This window comes from Rosa rugosa, chromosome 5 (genome assembly GCF_958449725.1).
Source record: "Rosa rugosa chromosome 5, drRosRugo1.1, whole genome shotgun sequence".
Taxonomy (NCBI): Eukaryota; Viridiplantae; Streptophyta; class Magnoliopsida; order Rosales; family Rosaceae; genus Rosa; species Rosa rugosa.
In genome coordinates, this window is record NC_084824.1 from 31,125,752 (window position 1) to 31,144,864 (window position 19,113).

General features: G+C 38.0%; 1 protein-coding gene across 1 annotated transcript; it reads right to left on the minus strand.

Moving 5' to 3' along the window:
- Positions 1–14,532: 14,532 nt before the first annotated feature.
- On the minus strand, positions 14,533–16,752 carry LOC133708204 (uncharacterized). The gene is made up of 4 exons (XM_062133654.1): positions 16,427–16,752; positions 16,190–16,250; positions 15,957–16,066; positions 14,533–15,462 (listed from the first exon to the last, which is right to left on the minus strand). Exons 2-4 carry the CDS (start codon positions 16,199–16,201, stop codon positions 15,096–15,098), a joined length of 489 nt encoding a protein of 162 aa, XP_061989638.1. The 5' UTR covers positions 16,202–16,250; positions 16,427–16,752; the 3' UTR covers positions 14,533–15,095.
- Positions 16,753–19,113: the final 2,361 nt, after the last annotated feature.

The window sequence follows — 19,113 nt, forward strand, 5'->3', positions numbered from 1 at the left end:
ACATATTTTGGATTTAATTGAACAGAAAAAGAATTTTCTTTTGAAATATTTAATTTATTAGCCTCACTCAGATTCGCTTTGAAGAGATTTCTCTTTACCGAGATTCTCCTCAAAGGGAATTCTCTTCACCTAGGTTTCCCTTTAGAGGATAACACTCACCCATGTTCGTCTTGAGGGGATTTCTCCTCACACAGATTTACTTTGAGGGAATTTTGTCTTATCCAAATCGGTCTTGAGAGCTTTCACCTCACTTAGATTCACCTTGAGGATATTTCGCCTCACCTAAATCCGCTTTGAGAGGTTTCACTTCACCTAGATATTCACTTTGTGGAGATTTCGCCTCACCTAAATTCGCTTTGAGAGGTTTCATCTTCGCCTCACCCAAATCTGCCACATAATCATTAAGCGACAGCCTGTAGAAGTCGTTGCTTAATTGTTTTTTTTTTGTGAGAAAATTAAAGTTATCATATAAACATAAACCCACAACACATACAAGTCGTTGTCTAATTGGTTTTCAGAGAGGAAGTTCAAGTTATCACACAAACATTAAGTGACAACCTGTACATGTCGTCACTTAATTGGTCATTTGCAAGAAAATTAAAGTTGTCACATAAACGTTAATCAACCATTGATAGAAGTTGTCGCCTAACTGGTTTTTAGCGATGATTTCAAGTTGTCACATAAACATTAAGCGATAATATTGAGCTCGTCGCCTAATTGGTCTTTTGCGAGAAAATTAAAGTTGTCACGTTAACATTAACCGACAACTGGTAGAAGTTGTCGCCTAATTGGTTTTTAGTGAGGAAGTTCAGGTTGTCACATAATCATCAAGCGACCACCTGTAAAAATCGTTGCCTAATTGGTCTTTTGCAAGAAAATTAAACTTGTCACATAAGCATTAACCGACAACTAGTAGAAGTCATCCTCTAATTAGTTGTCAGTGAGAAAATTCAAATTGTCACATAAATATTAAGCGACAACCCGATGATAGGAGCATAAATGTGACGTTTACAATGTTTAAACCCTATATTTTGCTAAGTTATTTCATTTAACTTGATCAATTTAATTTAGTGTATTATAGGTAAAATGGAGTCTCAAAGACCAGAAATGCTACAAGGGACACATAAAATGAAGAGAAATGAAGAAATGGAAGTTCTCCCAGTTCGGCTAGGAAAAGGAATCCCAGTTGGAGTAGGAATCAGAAGCTGACTTGGACTCAAACTCTTAAGTCGCGGAAATTAGGAGTTCTACTTGAATCAGGAAACCCAATCCAACTCGGATAAGGAAACCTAGTGTGATAAGGAATCCCTGTTGGATAAGGATTACTCAAGAAGGTTCTGGAAAAGTGTAGAAACATCTCGGAAAAGGAGTTCGTATTCGACTGGGAAACCTGATTCCAGATGGAGACCTGTGGAAAGATAGGAGACGTCTTGGAAGGATCATGGAGTTTCTAGAATTGTACTAGACGTCATGTGCAAAGTGTGTGCCGTGCAAATATAAAAAGAATTCAGAAGTTGGAATGAATATAGAGAAAGAAATCCTAATTGGACACAAGATACGCAGCAAAGTAAAATCTGTTTCAAATTTGAAAATCTGCCTGTGCAGATCAATCAACTTCGACATAGTCCTGAGAGCAGCTCAGAATGAACCAGATTATGATACTTATATGGTTGGAAAGCTACGGATGTCTATTTTTCAGAAATTTTTACGGTTCATCAATATCAATTTTCTAGAAGAAGTTATGGCTGATTTAGTACACGATGGTCAATCTGTCCGTGAATCTGCTTTGTTTTGCCGTGATATTTGGAAGGTTCTAGGTTGGCATGTGACGTCCAATACTTCAAAGAGAAAATATAGGATATGAATTGGACTTGTATGCAGCTTTTATGAGGTGAAATTAATTTCTTGGTCAAAGGATGTGTCAACCAATCAAAAAATTCAAAAGAAAGCCTGAATCAATACAAACTAAGAGAGAGCAAGTAGATACGAATTGGGAGAGCCTTTGGACGTTGTAATAAATATACACATCATGTTTTGACGTCAAGGGTCAGCACATACTCTACTGATACGCTCAAAGCAAGCGCATAATTTAACCCTGAAATGTCATTAGTAGCATAGAATAAATAGGGATCGTTCTATTCCGGGGATTGAGGGTACACCTGTCATTGTCAAACAATTAAACAATTAAAATTAAAACAAAGTATAATATTTACACACATGCACATTATTTACGAATAAAAAGGGGGTTTTTGATTTTGGTTTTTTTTTTTTCTGAAAATTAAACTAAGTTAACAAAATAATTAAAATGCTAAAACATAAAAATATAAATGGAATGCAAGAACAAAGATCAAATCGAAACCCATGATTAAAGTTGATTCAAGTTCATCATAGTCATGCAAGAGGAATTGATCATGTGAAACGTTCAAAGCAAACAATTTCCCATATTTTACTTTCAACGCTAATTAATCTAAGTGAAAGCACATAGACTAATCCTATCAAACATGCATTCAAGCCCTAGAAAGCTAGTCAATCATACATGTTTAACGCATTAAGCATCTAGAAAGGCTATCAATTCAAATGTGCAACTTAGTATGAAAAAGTCCACCTAATTGCAATCTTCTTTGATTAAATTCGGTTTTTGTACAAAACCTTTACTACTTATTGATTCAAGAACACAAAACCAAAAAGTTGATTCATGTTCTTAAATTCGTAGCACCAATTATATAAAAACCCTAAAAGTTTCGAACCCTTTAAGATTAACATACAAAAGATTTCTATCATGCAAATTTAATCAAACACTCACACATAAGCAACCATAATTCGCAAAGTATGAATCTGAAAATTAACTATTAATCATAAAATTTCAGAAAACAATACTTGTTCAAACATATGTGTCAACTAAGGCATAACCAACGAAAATACAAACAAAGTTACAAGGAAGAATCGAATTACACCAAGAGATGGAGATGGTGATGAACGAAAAGGTGATGTGATCTCTTGAATTTCGAAAGCAATCTTCAAGGTGGAGGATGGATGGTGTTCACGGCTTGTCTTCTTCTTCCTTGGCCTTGCTTGCACTTCGTGGTTGCCTTAGAGGATGGAGAAGAGCACGGCTAGGCTAGAGAGCTTTTCTGAATTTTTTCTAAAGTTGTAAAACACAAAGGAAGGGAGGAGAGGAACCCAAAACGTCACAATGGAGAGGGAATATATAGGGGACGGCAAACTTGGTCTCCAAGCCGTGTATTTCTTCTTTATTTTCCATGGAATTAATCTGAAAATGCCACATAGTTTCCTCCAATGATAGCTTGCCAAATAAGCCCTATGATGTGGTCCAACCAATCATATAATTCCAATTTAATTCCCTAAATAATCTTGCCGAAATTCCATGGATATATTCTGATTTTATACTTTAAATTCGGCCAAAACTCCTTTAGGGAATATAGGGATGAACCTAGACACGTTTTGAACCTTTTCTTGATGTCCACACTTCTTCTTTCCTTAAAACTCTCCCTATTTCTTCTCCCAACGTTTTCTTCTTGATTTTTCTTGATTCTCACGTTGTTCTCTCTCTCTTTGCACGGCAAAGACTCTTAAGTCTCCCAAAAATATTTTCTTTCCATAAAAATTTGCCCTAGAAAATCTCAACCGAAATCTTCTTTTATTTTCTGATTTTTCTCACGGCAAACTCCTTGTTTCTCTCTTGATTTTCACGGCAAACTCTCCTAGGGTTTGTTCCATGCGTCACAAACCCTAATTGCATGGGCTTTGTGGGCCTTGTATCCATTTTGCCGAAAATCCAATAAGTCTTGAGAGTTTTTGGGCCTTGTTGCTTCAACTTCAAGCCTTTATACATTCCAACGCCATAACACTTCATTCTTCCATTTCTTTTTCATGGTAACGTTGGAAACTTCATTGGTAAGCTTTCCTCCCTTTCGCAGGGTTTCCTGGTTGAAGGAGGAAAACTTCTTTTCTTCATTTCTGCTCATTTCTGTGGTCCATTGTTCCTCATTTTTGCTCCCCTTGACGTTCGCAAGCTCCTCTTTCCATTTATGAGTTCATTTCCACTTTTTAGCTCGGAGGTCCTGAAAATAGAAACTAGTAAGAAAAATAGAAACTTTCCTAAAATGAAAAATGGCAACTTTCCTAAACTGAAAATGGGAAACTTTCTAAAAATGAAAAATAGAAACTACCGAAAATGGAAACTTACTAAAAATGATAAATAGAAACTACAAAAATAGAAACTTTCTACAAATAGGAACTTTCCCAATCAAAGAATGGAAACTTTCCTAAACAGAGTTTTATTAAGGAAATAACGCAGAAAATGTAGGGAAATGCAGTTAAAACGTCGCATTAAAATGCTCCTATCATCTACACAATTTCGTATTCTCACAAGTTTCTCTTTAGTTTTCAGATTTTCACATCACAAGGAAGCTTTGCCGTGCTCACTACCATTCCTAGCGGTGATCTTCACCTTGTTGCGACACCTTGGAGTTGATTTGGATCTTTGGGACATATTCAAGGGTTGTTCATACCACCATCTTCATTATATCCTTACGGTTTAGTGTTTTTTTGTAATAGATTTTCTGCTTTGGAATTTCTATGTGTAATCCGAACCTATGAGTAGCTAAATCTGATTTTGAGGACAATTTTGATGCGCTTTTCTATTTGATATTTGTGTTTATGTGTTCTTGATTCAATGCTTTTGCCGAAACATGAATTGATAATCTGATTTTGTTTGATGAATATCTTTTGCATGTTCTTGTTCTTTGGTGGCCAACAATGAGTAATTGCATGTAATTGGAGCTATAGTAATTAGGTTTATACTTTGTAACCCTAATTCAATTAAGTAGTAAAGGCATTGGACAAAGGTCGAAATCAGATTATGCATGCATTGAATTGACTTGCTTTGAGTACTTGGATTTGCATGTTTATTGACTAAACTTTCACTTGTTCTTAATGATTCGAAACATGAGATTGCAAATTGCTTTGATTGTGTGATACCTGTTTTCGAAATATATTGGTTAGGTGCTTTGCTTGATCAATTGTGTAAAGGAAAGTAAAATAAGGGATATTGGTTGCTTTGATCTTTGTTTCTTGGTTGATAACTTTTCATGGTATTAGTAAAGGATTAAGGATGCATGTAACGAATTGATCTTGAATTGTGGTGGATAAATTGTTTTCGAAGTTTCCATTCATGATTTCATTCATCTTAACCGTTTTCTTGCACTTTTATTTTCTGAAAGTTTCTTTCCAAAAACCCCCAACACCTTTCTTTGATTTCTTAATTATTGTTCTTGTATATAAATTTGTGTTTTTGGTTTTCTATACATGTAAATATTTTAAATGTAATCTGAAAATACCTTAAAAAGAAATCATAATTTTGTTTTAGTTTTAGGTTTTATTTTCGTTAGTTTTGTGTTTGTGTTTGTTTAGAATTTGTATTTGTGTTTGTGTTGTACTTGGATTTTAATTCTTTGTTGTAAATGTCGAATTCTTTGTTTATATATACTTTAATTTCGTGTGACTTATACTTGTATGTGAGTACCCTCAATCCCCAGCTTGAACGATCCCTGCTTATTCTATACTAACAACTACTTTTTCAGGGTTTTAAATTGGCACTCATTCTGAATGTATCACCAGATAAAATTGTCGCCAAATTGATTTTCAGCGAGGAAGGTAAGGTTGTCACATAATCATTAACCGACAACTTACAGAACTGGTCATTAAATCAGTCTTCAGCGACAAAAATGTTGTTGTCAGAAGTCGTCGCCTAATTAATCTTTTGCTAGGAAGTTAAAGTTATCACAAAAATATTAACCGACAATTGGTAGAAATTGTCACCTACTTAACATTTTGCTAGGAATTGGGTGTCGCATAATGTCATATGAAAGACAACTGTTAATTTCTCGCAAATACCTACTTTATGCGACAAATTGGTTGTTGCCAATGGAATCATGTGTGACAACTGAAATTTCCTAGCATTTGCCAAGCTTTTGCGACGAATTTTGGGTTGTCACAATGAAATTCCTCGCTTTTGCTATTATCTCTTGTAGTGAAAGTTTTTATTTTATTTTATTTTTCTAGGGTTTTTGGCTTTTCGAAGTTAGGGTTAGGACTCATGAGTGATAACGTGTTGTAAGAACAAGAATTTGGGACAATGTAGAGATGTATTTCATTGACTACAGGGCCTCTATATATTGAGGATTACAATTACAATATTCATGCACTATGCCAATATGCCTTCAGATGACACACTTCAGACGACAGAATTCTTGTTTTCTGTTGTCTGAAGTTTTTAAACTTCTTCAGACAACATATAAATTAATTCTGTTGTCTGAATAGCATGAGAATCCATACTATTTCAGTTTTTTCATCTTTTTTGTAAGTTGGAAAATTCAGACAATAGATAACTGTCGTTTGAAAAAACTGATAAATTCTCATTAAAGGTTGAAAATTAGGACAACATTTATATGTTGTCTGACTAGACAGAAAAATAATTTCCCCCAGTCTGACCAAAAATAAATTTTTGGCACAACTACACTTATCCATCCTTTTTGCCCTAAGACCCCGTGTTTTTCCCACACTTAACTGAAACTTTCATAAACTCAGCTTTCTTCTATCGCGCCTCTCTCGACCTAGAGGTTCATTCCATAGAAACTCAAATCGATTCATTCATGTCTCAATCTACCTAGAGGTACTTCCTGAGCTGGGTTTTTGGAGAGAGAAGAGTTTTCTCAACCTCTCTCCGAGCTTGTGGCTCTCGTCGTTGTTGGTGGAGTTCTTCAACTTGAAGAAGGAACGAGCCCAAAGAATTCATTCACTGTTGTTCATTGGTAAGCCTCTTTCTTCGTCAATCTTAGGGTTTCGACTTTGGTTTGTTTTGGGTTTTAGGGTTTTCTTGGATATTGATTTGGGGGTTTTGCTAAGGGTTTAGAAATGGATTTGGGAATGGTTTGTTCTTGAATTCGATTTGGGTGTTTTATGGGTATACGTTTTCATTAAAATTTGCTGAAAATTTGATTTGGGGATGGTTTGTTCTTTTAGCATCTCAACATCGCTCTCACTCACTATCGCTCTCACTCTTACTAGTCGCTCTCACTCTTACTAGATACACTCTCAGTGGACTCTCTCCCTCGGTCGCGAATTGCTTTAATCTTCAACCTCCAGCTCTCTCTCTCCCTCTCTCTTGTAAGTTCTTTGTACTGCAAGACAAGATTCAATTCTTCAAATTTTTTGATTGGGTTTTGTGATATTGATGTTTTGATTGGGTTTTGATTAGGTTTTGATTGGCACCCGTACAACCACCACAGTCTCTAGAGGCAACAGTTGACCAATTTTTTCAAAACCCAAGCAGAGGTACAAAACTAGTAAGGGTTTCTACGGTTTAGGATTTCAATTTCATTAGTTAAAATGTGGTATGTAACTGAAATTATAGGTGTGGTGTATAGGAAGTTGCTTGGGACTTCGAGGAAAACATTAAAGACCGACATTGTGAACTTGCTGGAAGGCTTTAATTTGACTCTGGAAGATGTTAAAGTTCAGTACAATGGGCCTTTTGTGTTGTCTAGATTGTAAGTTTCAATTGGGTTTTAATTTGTCTAGTTATTAGTAATGCATGTAGATGCAATAAGTCTTGTGAAGAGCATAATTCGTTGACTGTTAGGGGCCTTAGGGATGGCTCGAATACTTTAGTTCATTTTAGTTTATTACAAAAATAGTATATATATGAATGTAATTGTTTGTTTGATCGTTGGGTATGAATGTTGTTGTTGTCATTAGTTGATTCTCATCTTTTCTGCATTTGAGAAATTGATGAGTTTAAACTAAGCTATATCTATTAGTTGACTGTCATCTTTTCTAAGTATTGAAAAAGGAAATTTGTGTGTGTGCTTGTATATTATTGTTATTATGCAGCGGTGACCCTTATTAGCTTGTGTGTGTGCGTTTGTATATTATTGTATATTATTGTCCATTCTAGTATCCCACTTCCATTCTTTTGATGCATGAAGAGGGTAAGGTGCAGATTGGGTTTTCTGTAGGCTTCTCCATAACATATTAGTCGGACAGTAATGAACTTTAACATGTGGTATCTAACTGAAATTATAGTGGTGTACATAAAGATAAGATATATTTTTAAGTTAGGAGAATGCCTTTTCTCCGGTGTGGGAATGTTTTATTCTTAAGATTGAATTTATTGTAATAGAATTGCTGCATTGAAAGTTCTCCTAATGGTATGTTTATGTGTTAACAAATGTGTAGGATACAAATAGAAAAGCTTATGCCTGTGTAGTGAGGCAGTATTCCGGTGCTGAAAACAGAAAAGTTCACCAAGTTGTTGATCCAAGAAGTCATGGAAATGTGCTAACTTCCCGAAGAAAGATAAGTTTGAATCCTTAGCTCCTTGAAGAAAGAACAATTAGCTAGAATTCTGCAGAAACTGCCCTGCAGCACAGCTCTTTTTGGTATTTGTTTTACCCTACTTACTGATCTTCAAATATCCTGAAATTTTGACATGTTTTTGTTCTATTAGTTAACAAAAGATCTGGAAAGTTTCATCTTATTCTGAAGCAAAGTGATTTTTCGGTGATTTTTCCAAATTTGGTCTGCATTTGGGAAAATTACAGCATTTTGAATGTATCTTCTGATTATCTGTTGGGATTTGAACTCTTATTTGAATCATTTAACCTCTGGTTCTTATGTATATTGAATTATGCATTTCTAATGGTTGTTTCAAAACTGATTTCATGTCAATTGGACTTATAATGAATTTTTGGTGAATTTGGGTTTATGAATTTGGGGATGGGGTTTGTTCTTCAATTCGATTTGGGTTATTGCTGAAAATTCATTTTGGTACTGGGATTTTGGATTGCCTTGTTACTACTATTCTTCAATTCGATTTGGGTGTTTATTCTTTATTCTACATTATATATAGATGTATGAGTTCAGTGCTCTATGATCCTAGGTCATAGTTTAGGTCCTAATTGTTGTTTTTGTGTATGTATAAGATGGAAAAAGGATGGATGCATGCGGATAGGAGATCGTTGAGGTTTCAAATAGGGTTTGAGGATTTTCTTAAGTTTGCTTTGGCGAATGCTGCTGACAAATCAAATATCTGCTGTCCTTGCTTGAAGTGTTGTAACACTAATGGATTTTTCATTGGAGTTATTAAGGACCATGTATTTTTTAATGGCATTGTGACTAGTTATAAGAATTGGAAATGGCATGGAGAACCTTCTGTCAAGAATACCGATAGAGTAGGTGAATCTGAAATAGTATATATGAATTATAACCTAGATATGGGGGAAAGTGAGGATGAGGAGATATCTAGCGACTCGAATGAGTTTCTAAGGTTTGTGGAAGATGGAGATAAACCTTTGTACCCCGGTTGTACAAAGACAACAAAGTTGAACTGTCTTATTCAAACGTTCAACTTGAAAGCAAAACATAGGATGACTGATGCTTGTTATTCCGACATGCTAGTCATGATTGGCATGTTGCTTCCTGAAAAGAATGAGGTACCCGGTTCTCTATATGAGGCTAAAAAAACACTTGCAGCATTAGGGATGGAGTATGAAAGGATTCATGCTTGTCCAAATGACTGCATGTTGTATAGAAGGCAGCATTTTGAAGCTACAAGCTGTCTGATTTGTGGTGAATCATGATGGAAACTGGGAAGGGATAAAGTTGAGAAGGAAGGGGTGCCTGTGAAGGTATTGTGGTACTTCCCACCAATCCCAAGATTCAAAAGGATGTTCCAATCAACGAAGACAGCAAAGGACTTGACTTGGCATGTTGAGAATAGGAAAAAAGATGGCATGATGCGGCATCCATCAGATTCACCGACCTGAAAATTGGTTGACACAAAGTGGCCGGAATTTGGTAGAGAAGCTAGGAACCTTCGTTTAGCCCTTTCCTCAGATGGATTTAATCCCCATAGTTCTTTAAGTAGCCGGTACTCTTGCTGGCCGGTTATCCTCGTTACGTATAACTTTCCTCCATGGTTATGCATGAAGAGGAAGCACATGATGTTAACATTGTTAATATCTGGACCGAAACAGCCTGGAAATGATATTGACGTCTATTTACAGTCGTTAATAGATGATTTGAAACAACTGTGGCAGGGGGTTGAAGGTGTGTACGACACTGTAAGAGAAGAGTCATTTACACTCAAGGCAGTCCTACTTTGGACTATTAATGATTTTCCCGCATATGGGAACCTCTCGGGCAGCATTATCAAAGGATATAATGCTTGGCCTGTTTGTGTTGATGAAACCCGACCACATAGGTTGAAACATAGTAAGAAAATTACATTTATAAGGCATCGCCGTTTTTTGCCGAGACATCATCCATATCGCAAGCAAGCTGCTGCCTTCGACAATACCATAGACGAAGATTTTGCCCCTTCACCATTAAGTGGAGAGGAAGTGTTGTCAAGAGTTGAAGGTTTGAAAACAAGCAAGTTTGGAAAAAAAAAACCCTTCTGCCCCTTACAAGGGTACTGAAGAGACTAGACCTTGCCGGAAAAAGAAATCGGTTTTCTTTGAACTTGATTACTGGAAACATCTTCCAGTACGAAATATTCTTGATGTGATGCACATCTACCAAAAAAATTGTCTTTTACGGCCCACAAAGAGCGCAGTAAAAGACATTTTACGGCACACAAAAATGCGCCGTAAATGGACATGCCGTAAAAGACAAAACTCTTTTACGGCGTGTTTCTGGAAAGCCGTAAAAGACCCTACCAGCATGCCGTGAAAGACATAAAAGAGCGCCGTAAAAGGGTTTTAGAGATTCTTAATTTTGATTTTCAAATACAAAGCGCGCTGTAAATGACCAAATATGTGCGCCGTAATTGATCTCAAAAGCATGTCGTGATTGATCTCAAAAGCACGCGGTAAAAGACAACAATGAGCGCCTGTCACGCCCCGAATTTTGAATAAAGAAATTCAAATCCGAAACGCGAGAACAAACAATTACAAGAAGACCCTTAGAAAATTGTCACATCACCAAGTGTTTACAAATTAAACCGAATAATAATTCAATAAGTAAACGCACCCTCTACACTCACAACACAGCGGAAGACTAGAACCAAGATACCATACTACGTCCAAGCTACGACAGCAACAAAACCTCAGCTTCGATGATGATTACACTGACCTGCACAATAAACCCTACACCATAGAATAGTGCACCGGGTTGAATAAAACAAACCCGGTAAGCTTTTCAGCCCGTATGAGTAAACTCAAATAAAGTGACTCACGTCACGCATGCTTATAATTTCTCAACTCGTGAGAAGAATTAAAGCAACAAGAACATCAAGTTCAAATTAAACAATAACATGCTCAATAATTTCAACCCAACTAAAAACCCACATGCTCTGTCTCTCAGTTCATTTTATCTTCTTTCCCACAATCTCCAAAAAAAAAAAACTGATTGGGCACCAGAAAATGATCTGGGCACCCATGTCATCTTCTCCCATCTTTCCGACTGCATACCCGAGACCGGAAGTAGTCTTCCGGCGAGGCAAAGATCGTGGATGATGTCGCTGACGTCCTCCAGGAGCTCGAGCCCAGAGCCTCCTCGAAACCCGATTTGATTCACTCATTTCCATGTCGCTGACGTCCTTCGTGGATGATGGTCGTCTGCTTCGCCGTGACGGGATCGGCCTGGTCCAAATCAGTTCTCTCTTCGTTCTCTGTGACCTAAATTTCAATACTGAGAGGTTCAATTTCGAACAACAGTGAGGAATTGATTTACAGAGCTTGGATTACTTCACTTACTTTGAATTGAGCTTGCTTCATGTCTCTGGAGAGATCAGCGATTTTTTTGCGGAGATCGGGGAGGTCCTCGACGGCGGAGTCGAGGAGGGCCAGCCAGCCGGAGACGGCGACGGTGTTTTCGTTGAGGGATTTGCAGAGGGAGAGGCAGTGGATGAGGACGAAGATTTTGCCTTTGGAGTAAGACGACATTGTTTTTAGGGCGGCGCTGAGGTCCGCGGCGATGCCCCTGAGGGCGGTGAGGACGGAAGGCGACACCACATGAAACCGGAAACGAAGCCGGATTCCTCCGATCTCCGAGTTGCTGCGTCGTCACCGGAGCTGGAGGGGAGAGAGAGAGAGAGAGGGTCGTGTCGAGCGCCGGAGCCAGAGGAGAGAGAGAGAGAGAGAGGGTCGTGTCGAGTGCCGGAGCCAGAGGAGAGAGAGCCCGAGGTCAGTTGGGAGAGATGGGGGAGAGAGGAGAGAGAGTCAGAGAGATTGATATTGAGTGGTGAAGCTGTAATTTATTAATTGTGTTTAGGGAAAAATAGTCATTTGTTGTTAAATTGTGTAGGTGGGAAGAAAAAACTGTTGCTGGGGTAAGTGGGATAATTTTTTGTTATTTTGGTGCTTTTGGTCAAGAACCCTAAAAACAATCAATTCAGAACAGTAATCCCTGCATAGAATTTAGTTCAGGAGATTACCAAGAAAACAAACAATACAATAATAGAAATAAATAGAAACATGGGTTCGAGTCACCATGGGGGCAGGAGTGAAACCCTTTGATCCTCTTTTTAAAAAAGGAAGAAATAAATATAAACATTTACTAAAAACATCCATTAATAACGCCAACCACCACACAGCTCATCACACCCACACAGGTCATCACACAGAACACCATACAGGTCACCACACAGGTCATCACACAGGTCACCACACAGGTCATCACACAGATCACCACACAGGTCAACAACTCACACTAGAGTCGATGATCACCCATCAATACCAAACTAAAGTCAATAGTCGATGTTCACCCATCGACTTTGACTAAAGTAGATGATCACCCATCAACTCCAAATACTCATTTAATACAATTACATCAATCACTCACATGATGAATTGTATACCGCTACACTCATACAATTACATCAATCACTCACATGATGAATTGTATGCTGCTACACTCATACAATTACATCAATCACTCACATGATGAATTGTATACCCGAAAAGAGTAAATGCTCGCAATAATAATCCAAACCAACTCTTAATCATTACTTCACCAATGTCACACCATCCAATATATATATTCCACATAAATATATATATATACGTAGTCATTCACGCAGGAATGACCACGTACTAATACCAACTATAGTTTTACAAATTAACTACTCGAAAATCATTTTATATCCAAACCTTGTTTTACCTACCCATGAACCGTTGTCGATCAAGTTCATATATTTTAAAACAAATAATTTGTTTCGATAAATACGATTTTTCATGCTAACAATTAATATACTAAATTAAAACATAACTACTTTATCAACCGAAACACCGTGAGATTTACTCACCTCCAAATCCTGCTGCGTCTTCACACAAACCAAGACAAGCACAAAATCATCCATACTCCGCTCACACAATTTCGTCAAGCACCTAATCACATCAAGGCCACACTCAATACAACACAAAGCACACAATTCACAAAACACAATTATACGACGATCCAACAGTCGGATCCTCATCCGAGACCATCCAACGTCTTCAGAACACTTCTACGATCAACAAATCAAAACTACAAGTCGATCGGACGGCTAAATCCTCACGGATTGAAAACCGAAACGAATCGAAAACCCTACAACCCTAACATGCATCAACTTTCTCCAAAATAACCTTATAATATATCAAAACGACCGTATCGATGCGTAGATGCATAAACATAAAACAGAACCCAAAAATATGGTCTGACACGCCACCACGCGCCGCCACAAGCGACGGGTCAGCAGGTGATAGGAGCATTTTAATGCGACGTTTTAACTGCATTTCCCTACATTTTCTGCGTTATTTCCTTAATAAAACTCTGTTTAGGAAAGTTTCCATTCTTTGATTGAATCAAGAACACATAAACACAAAATCAGATTATCAATTCATGTTTCGTCTCGGGTCGGGTCAGGTCGCACGGAGGAGAGAGAACAGAGAGAATTCTGGGGGAGAAAATGAGATTTTCGGAACTTTTGGGATTTATGAAAAAATCCAGAATTTTCTTATCTTTATAGAATTTTCCCCAAATTTCAATCGCTCATAACTTTCTCATACGAACTCCGATTTCCGCGTTCCACATGTCCACGAACTCGTATCGACGCGGTCTACAACTTTCATAAAGGAAGTTTCCACAGAATCGTAACGTATGAAAAGTCAAACTTCGTAACCCCCTAAAACGTACACTTCGAATAATTATTCGTCCGAAAATAATTCCACTCCACCCTCGAACCACGAAATCGTACAAACGAATACTTTATTAATCCCAGGAAACATTTAGAAATTAATAACAAATTTCCGAGGTCTTACAGCGCCGTAAAAGGATTTTAGAGATTTTTTATTTTCAATTTTGAAATAGGAAAGCACGCCGTAATTGATATCAAAAGCACGCCGTAATTGATATCTGAAGCATGCCTTAAATGTGGTTGTAGGATATATTTACAGCATGTAATATTTGCACCGATGTTTTTTTCTGGGAAGTGAAATATGCACTCCAAAAATTGAAATCCACACTCCCTTTGAATATTTTAATAATATTTTTCTCAACTCTCTTCTTAGTTTCTGAAATACCCTCATATTTATTGTTTTATTTCTTTTTTCTTTTTTATCTCTTTCTTCTCCAAAACCACCACAGAGAGAAAGAACAAGATTTTAAATCTTCTGGCTTTCCCAACTGATCTTTCTTCTTAAAGACTTCACCCTTCTATTTCTCTCGCTTCCAATTCAAATCCCTTTTGATTCTTCTTCACCTTTCTCGCCACATTGCTCTGAAGCTTGATGGGTTCTCTCTAAAATTTCTTTGATGCTGTACCAGAACCTCGTCTCAGTTATTATTGTGTCTACATTTGAGTTTGCTGGGAATAATATCAACGGAACCACGACAGAGAGAAACTCGAGGCCCCAGCAAGTCATCAGGAATTGGAAATGAAATACCCTATAGTAAAATTAGCATTCACAATCAAAAAGCCCAAATCTTTACAGTAGTAGACACTTGTACTTACATGTAGCGGTTGAAATTCTTCTTTGTCAAGACAATCATTGGTGTGGAGATGTCTTTCTTCATTGCTCCACTCAGAATTGTCAATCCCACATAGAGCACTGAACCAAACCCCCATTTTCATCCTCAACAATTCTATCCCCTTCTTCCCCAATCCCATTTAGCCTCAGTAGCAGCACATCAATCTCCTCCAAATCCTCGCCATTACCGGAATCGAAACCCCAATCGGCTGCAGGCTTAACCAACCTAGACTTTATCCAATTGCACAAATAGCCCCCTTTTGGTTTTGACAACCCTTTTCCATTTTCCTCACCAACGCAGGCAAAAGAAGAAGTAGTGGCGTCAGCGGCACCGTGGCTAGCCCAATCGAAGCTTTCCGGTAGGAAACCCAAGCTGCAATCTCCGATCGGCGTGGACTTGAAGCCCTGGGCTTGGTCCAAAATGGAGTCTCTGCGGGTGAAGCAAAGCGGAGGAGGAATGTTTTCAGAGAATTGAAGACAAAAAAAAAAAAACACAATAAGTCTGAGGGCATTTCAGGAAGTTTGAAGAGGGTTGAGAGAAAATATTATTAAAATATTCAAAGAGAGTGTGGATTTCAATTATTGGAGTGCAGATTTCATTTGCCTTTTTTTTCCTGTAAATTTTGTGATACCATTTCAAAATTTATATAAATCTATACAATTTATTGAGATGAAAAGAGAGATAACAAACTGCAATATCACATTACAAAATGTAAATTAATATGCCAACAACAATACTGTATAAAAACAACTTAATTAAACCAACAATTTATCATCACCGTCCTAAAATGTAAAAAATTCTAGATTAACAAAGAGCATCCTAGATTAGAATTGTCTTTGTTGATTGCAAAAGATAAATGGTCAGTGATCCCTGCTGTGGCCTTTTAAATATCGACTTTTGAAGGTAGTGCACCGAACCCATACCCTCTTACTCGTCCTCGTGGATCTGGACCAAGTACTTTTGCAACAGCATCATTCTTTATAGATGACGGTCCAGAAACTGTTTCTTCTTCCTTGTACTTTTTCACTTGTTTCTACATATATAAGGAATACATAACTAATTAAGTACATAAGCACAGAGTTTTCATCACATGATCAAGGAGGAAATACATAAATTGAGTGTCACTAAAACCATAAGGAAATAAGATTAACATTACCTCCGGCTCCATAGTGTGATGTGTCAGATTATAGCGATGGAATCAATATATGTCTATCAATCTGCAATGTATGACAATAAACCAGAATTAATGTGTCGCAATCTGCACTTCTTTACAGTAAAAGCAATACTACTAAGAAACCAAACAGTGACCAAATGCATGAAGGTGCATCATGATTCTTGATTTTGTTTAGAAATCGGGAACCCAAAAGTACAAAGATTATGCTTAGTTAATTACCTGAACGTCAAACTCAACAAAATCAATTGGGAATTGTGCAGCAGTATTGAAAGAGAGGATTGAGTTCTCTTTGATTCCTCTCATTCTGATATCAGAGGACTGCAACATGTTCATTCCATTTCTCTGTGTCCTCAACCCTCAAAAGGCTTGTCCTCTCTATTTCTCTAATAGAACTGTCTATCATCCTCTTGTTCTCCTTGTTCTCCAGCTAGAGTTCTCACACCCAAAAATCCTACAAATGATCAATTCCAGCTTATAAATGATATATAATAATCCTACACATGATCAATTCCAGCTTATAAATGATATATAATCTTAACAGGAAATTGAGACAGCTAAGTTATGTGCCTGAACCAATATATAAATGAAGGCCATTATCAGATGGTCACCATCATATAACAAACTAAACAAATTTGTAAACCACAAAACTCAATTAGGCAGTGCCTTTTTTTTTCATTTTTTTTTCAGAGGACACAGAATTAGAAACTCTGCCCATCTTACCATCCAAATGGGGCACAAGATAGAGCCAAAACGGCCCATCCTACCAATACCATTCCCCTCTTCTTCCCACCGAGTAACTTGTGTCTTGCTGTCAACAATACCAATAGGAGCTGGCAAAAGATGCTATAAGTCCAGCATTCTTTAAGACCCAAAAAAAAAACATGTGATCCCTATTAATTATCAACTTCATTGATAGAGCTCAACATATTTGTGGAATATCACCTAACACTCCTCCTATCATTCTGTATAACAGCTACAAAAATCCTATTGAAGACTTACGAATTGCATATCAAATATCAATTTTCGAAATAGAATGTGATGTAGGACGAGAATGGACCCAGTTTAGCTGAAAAACCATAAAAGTAAAGAAGCGGTATAGAATCAAGAAGAGTGATTGGAAAATAGGTAACTCACGAGTAATCAGGTTACTAGCCGCTGGAATATTCAACATCAGAATGCAAACCAACTTCTAAGCTTCAAAAAACTAATTCAAAGGCTATAAAAGACGGTGATAAGAAAGCAAGCAAGTTGAATTTGTAATATAGGGAAGTAGACTAACTGCAAAACATCTGTAATTCTGAGATCAAATCTACCAAAAGAAACAAAAGATAATAAGGAAAAGCAAGGTGCAATGGGTGCAATGAGAGCCTATCAGCAAGAAAATTATGATCTACCAACTATCACCTCCTTTACTTTCCTCACAGTCACACTCTGTTAACCTAAAATCTACAACTACAACAAAAATAATTTAAGAGAAAAGTTCAGTCACTGTCCCCAAACTATGCTGCCAAGGCCAATTTGATACCCGAACTCTCAAAAGTATCAATCTGATACCCAAACACGTATTTTGACATCAACGTGATACTTCCGTCAAAATTCTCTAACTGCTCCGTTTGTTTGCTGACGTGGCAAGCACGTGGGTCCCATGTGATATTTTTATCAAGGGCAGAATGGTCTTTCACTAGAACTAATTAAAAAAAAAAAAAAAAACTGGATCGGTGCAACTACACACTCTCTCGACTCTCATTTTCCCCAAATCACCTGTGAGAGAGAGAGAGGCAATTCAATGTCGGACTTCATCCCCTGATGAGATGATCCTCCAAATTCGCTCAATCCCACTTCGAATCGGCCTATATGAACCAAACCCTAACCTGCACACTCCTCCTTTCAGTCTCCACCGAAACCGATCTGGGGTTTCTTGAATTCTCACTCCTCCTTTCAATCTCCACCGAAACCGATCTGGGGTTTCTTGAATTCGATCTGGGGAGGGTGATGTTCGGTAGATGTAACGCTCACCCATGGCTCGGAGATGGCGGTCCGGCGGCGGTCTGCAGATACCAGCGGGGCAGAACACTTGGCAGTCAAGCGGCGGTGGCCGTGGTGGGGATGGGCCAGGCTTGGCTGGAGGCTTATGGTCTTCCTCTTTCCTTGCAGCTCGCATCCCTAGAACTGGATCGGCTTCCCTTCGGAGACCGTACTTCCGCCGTAAAGCTTGCCTCCCCTTTAACCCGACCCGACTGCGACGTCTTGCTATTGGGCTCTTGCAATGGGCTCCGTTTCTCCCAAAAAGAAGATCGGTGAAAGAACGTGGGCAAGAGGTGTTGTTCTGCACTGATGCTACGCTGGGGGATTTGAGGAGTTGGTGTTGTAGTTGTTGTTATTTTTTCCCTTTTTTTTTTTTTTTGCAATCTGAGATTGGTGCTCGCCGGATTGGAGTGCGTTGATGTCCGGATTGGGTGATTGAGGTATCAAGGTGTTATTGTAAACGAGAAGCTGCATTGGGTAATTGAGGACTACAATCCCGAGTTTGATGACGAGGAGGATCCTATTGTTGTCTTTGATTTGGAGATGGAGGAGTTTCGGAGACTGCGGCTTCCGTTTCCTAAGGTTGAAGGAGATGACAGTGTGAATTTCAGTGTTGCGGTTTATTGCAGTGAAGGGTGTCTGTGTCTATGGCTTTATGGAAGTCTTTTTTTCTTTTTTTCAAAAGAGGATCAAAGGGTTTCACTCCTGCCCCCATGGTGACTCGAACCCATGACTTCATACATAGGTAGTGGCTTTATGGAAGTCTTGCTGCCTCTGGTTATGTTGATTTTTGGGTCATGGAAAGGTATGGAGACAATGACTCGTGAGATGTTCTGCTGCAGAGTTGGAGTTGGTAAGGATTCGTGGACAAGAAGAGGAGG

Bases quoted from the DNA above. Each gene is read 5' to 3' on its own strand.
- LOC133708204 (XM_062133654.1), bottom strand. The intron at 15,463-15,956 runs GTATGGGTTCGG...CTTCACCCGCAG, and splicing joins CCACGAGGACGAGTAAGAGG to AGACTCCATTTTGGACCAAG.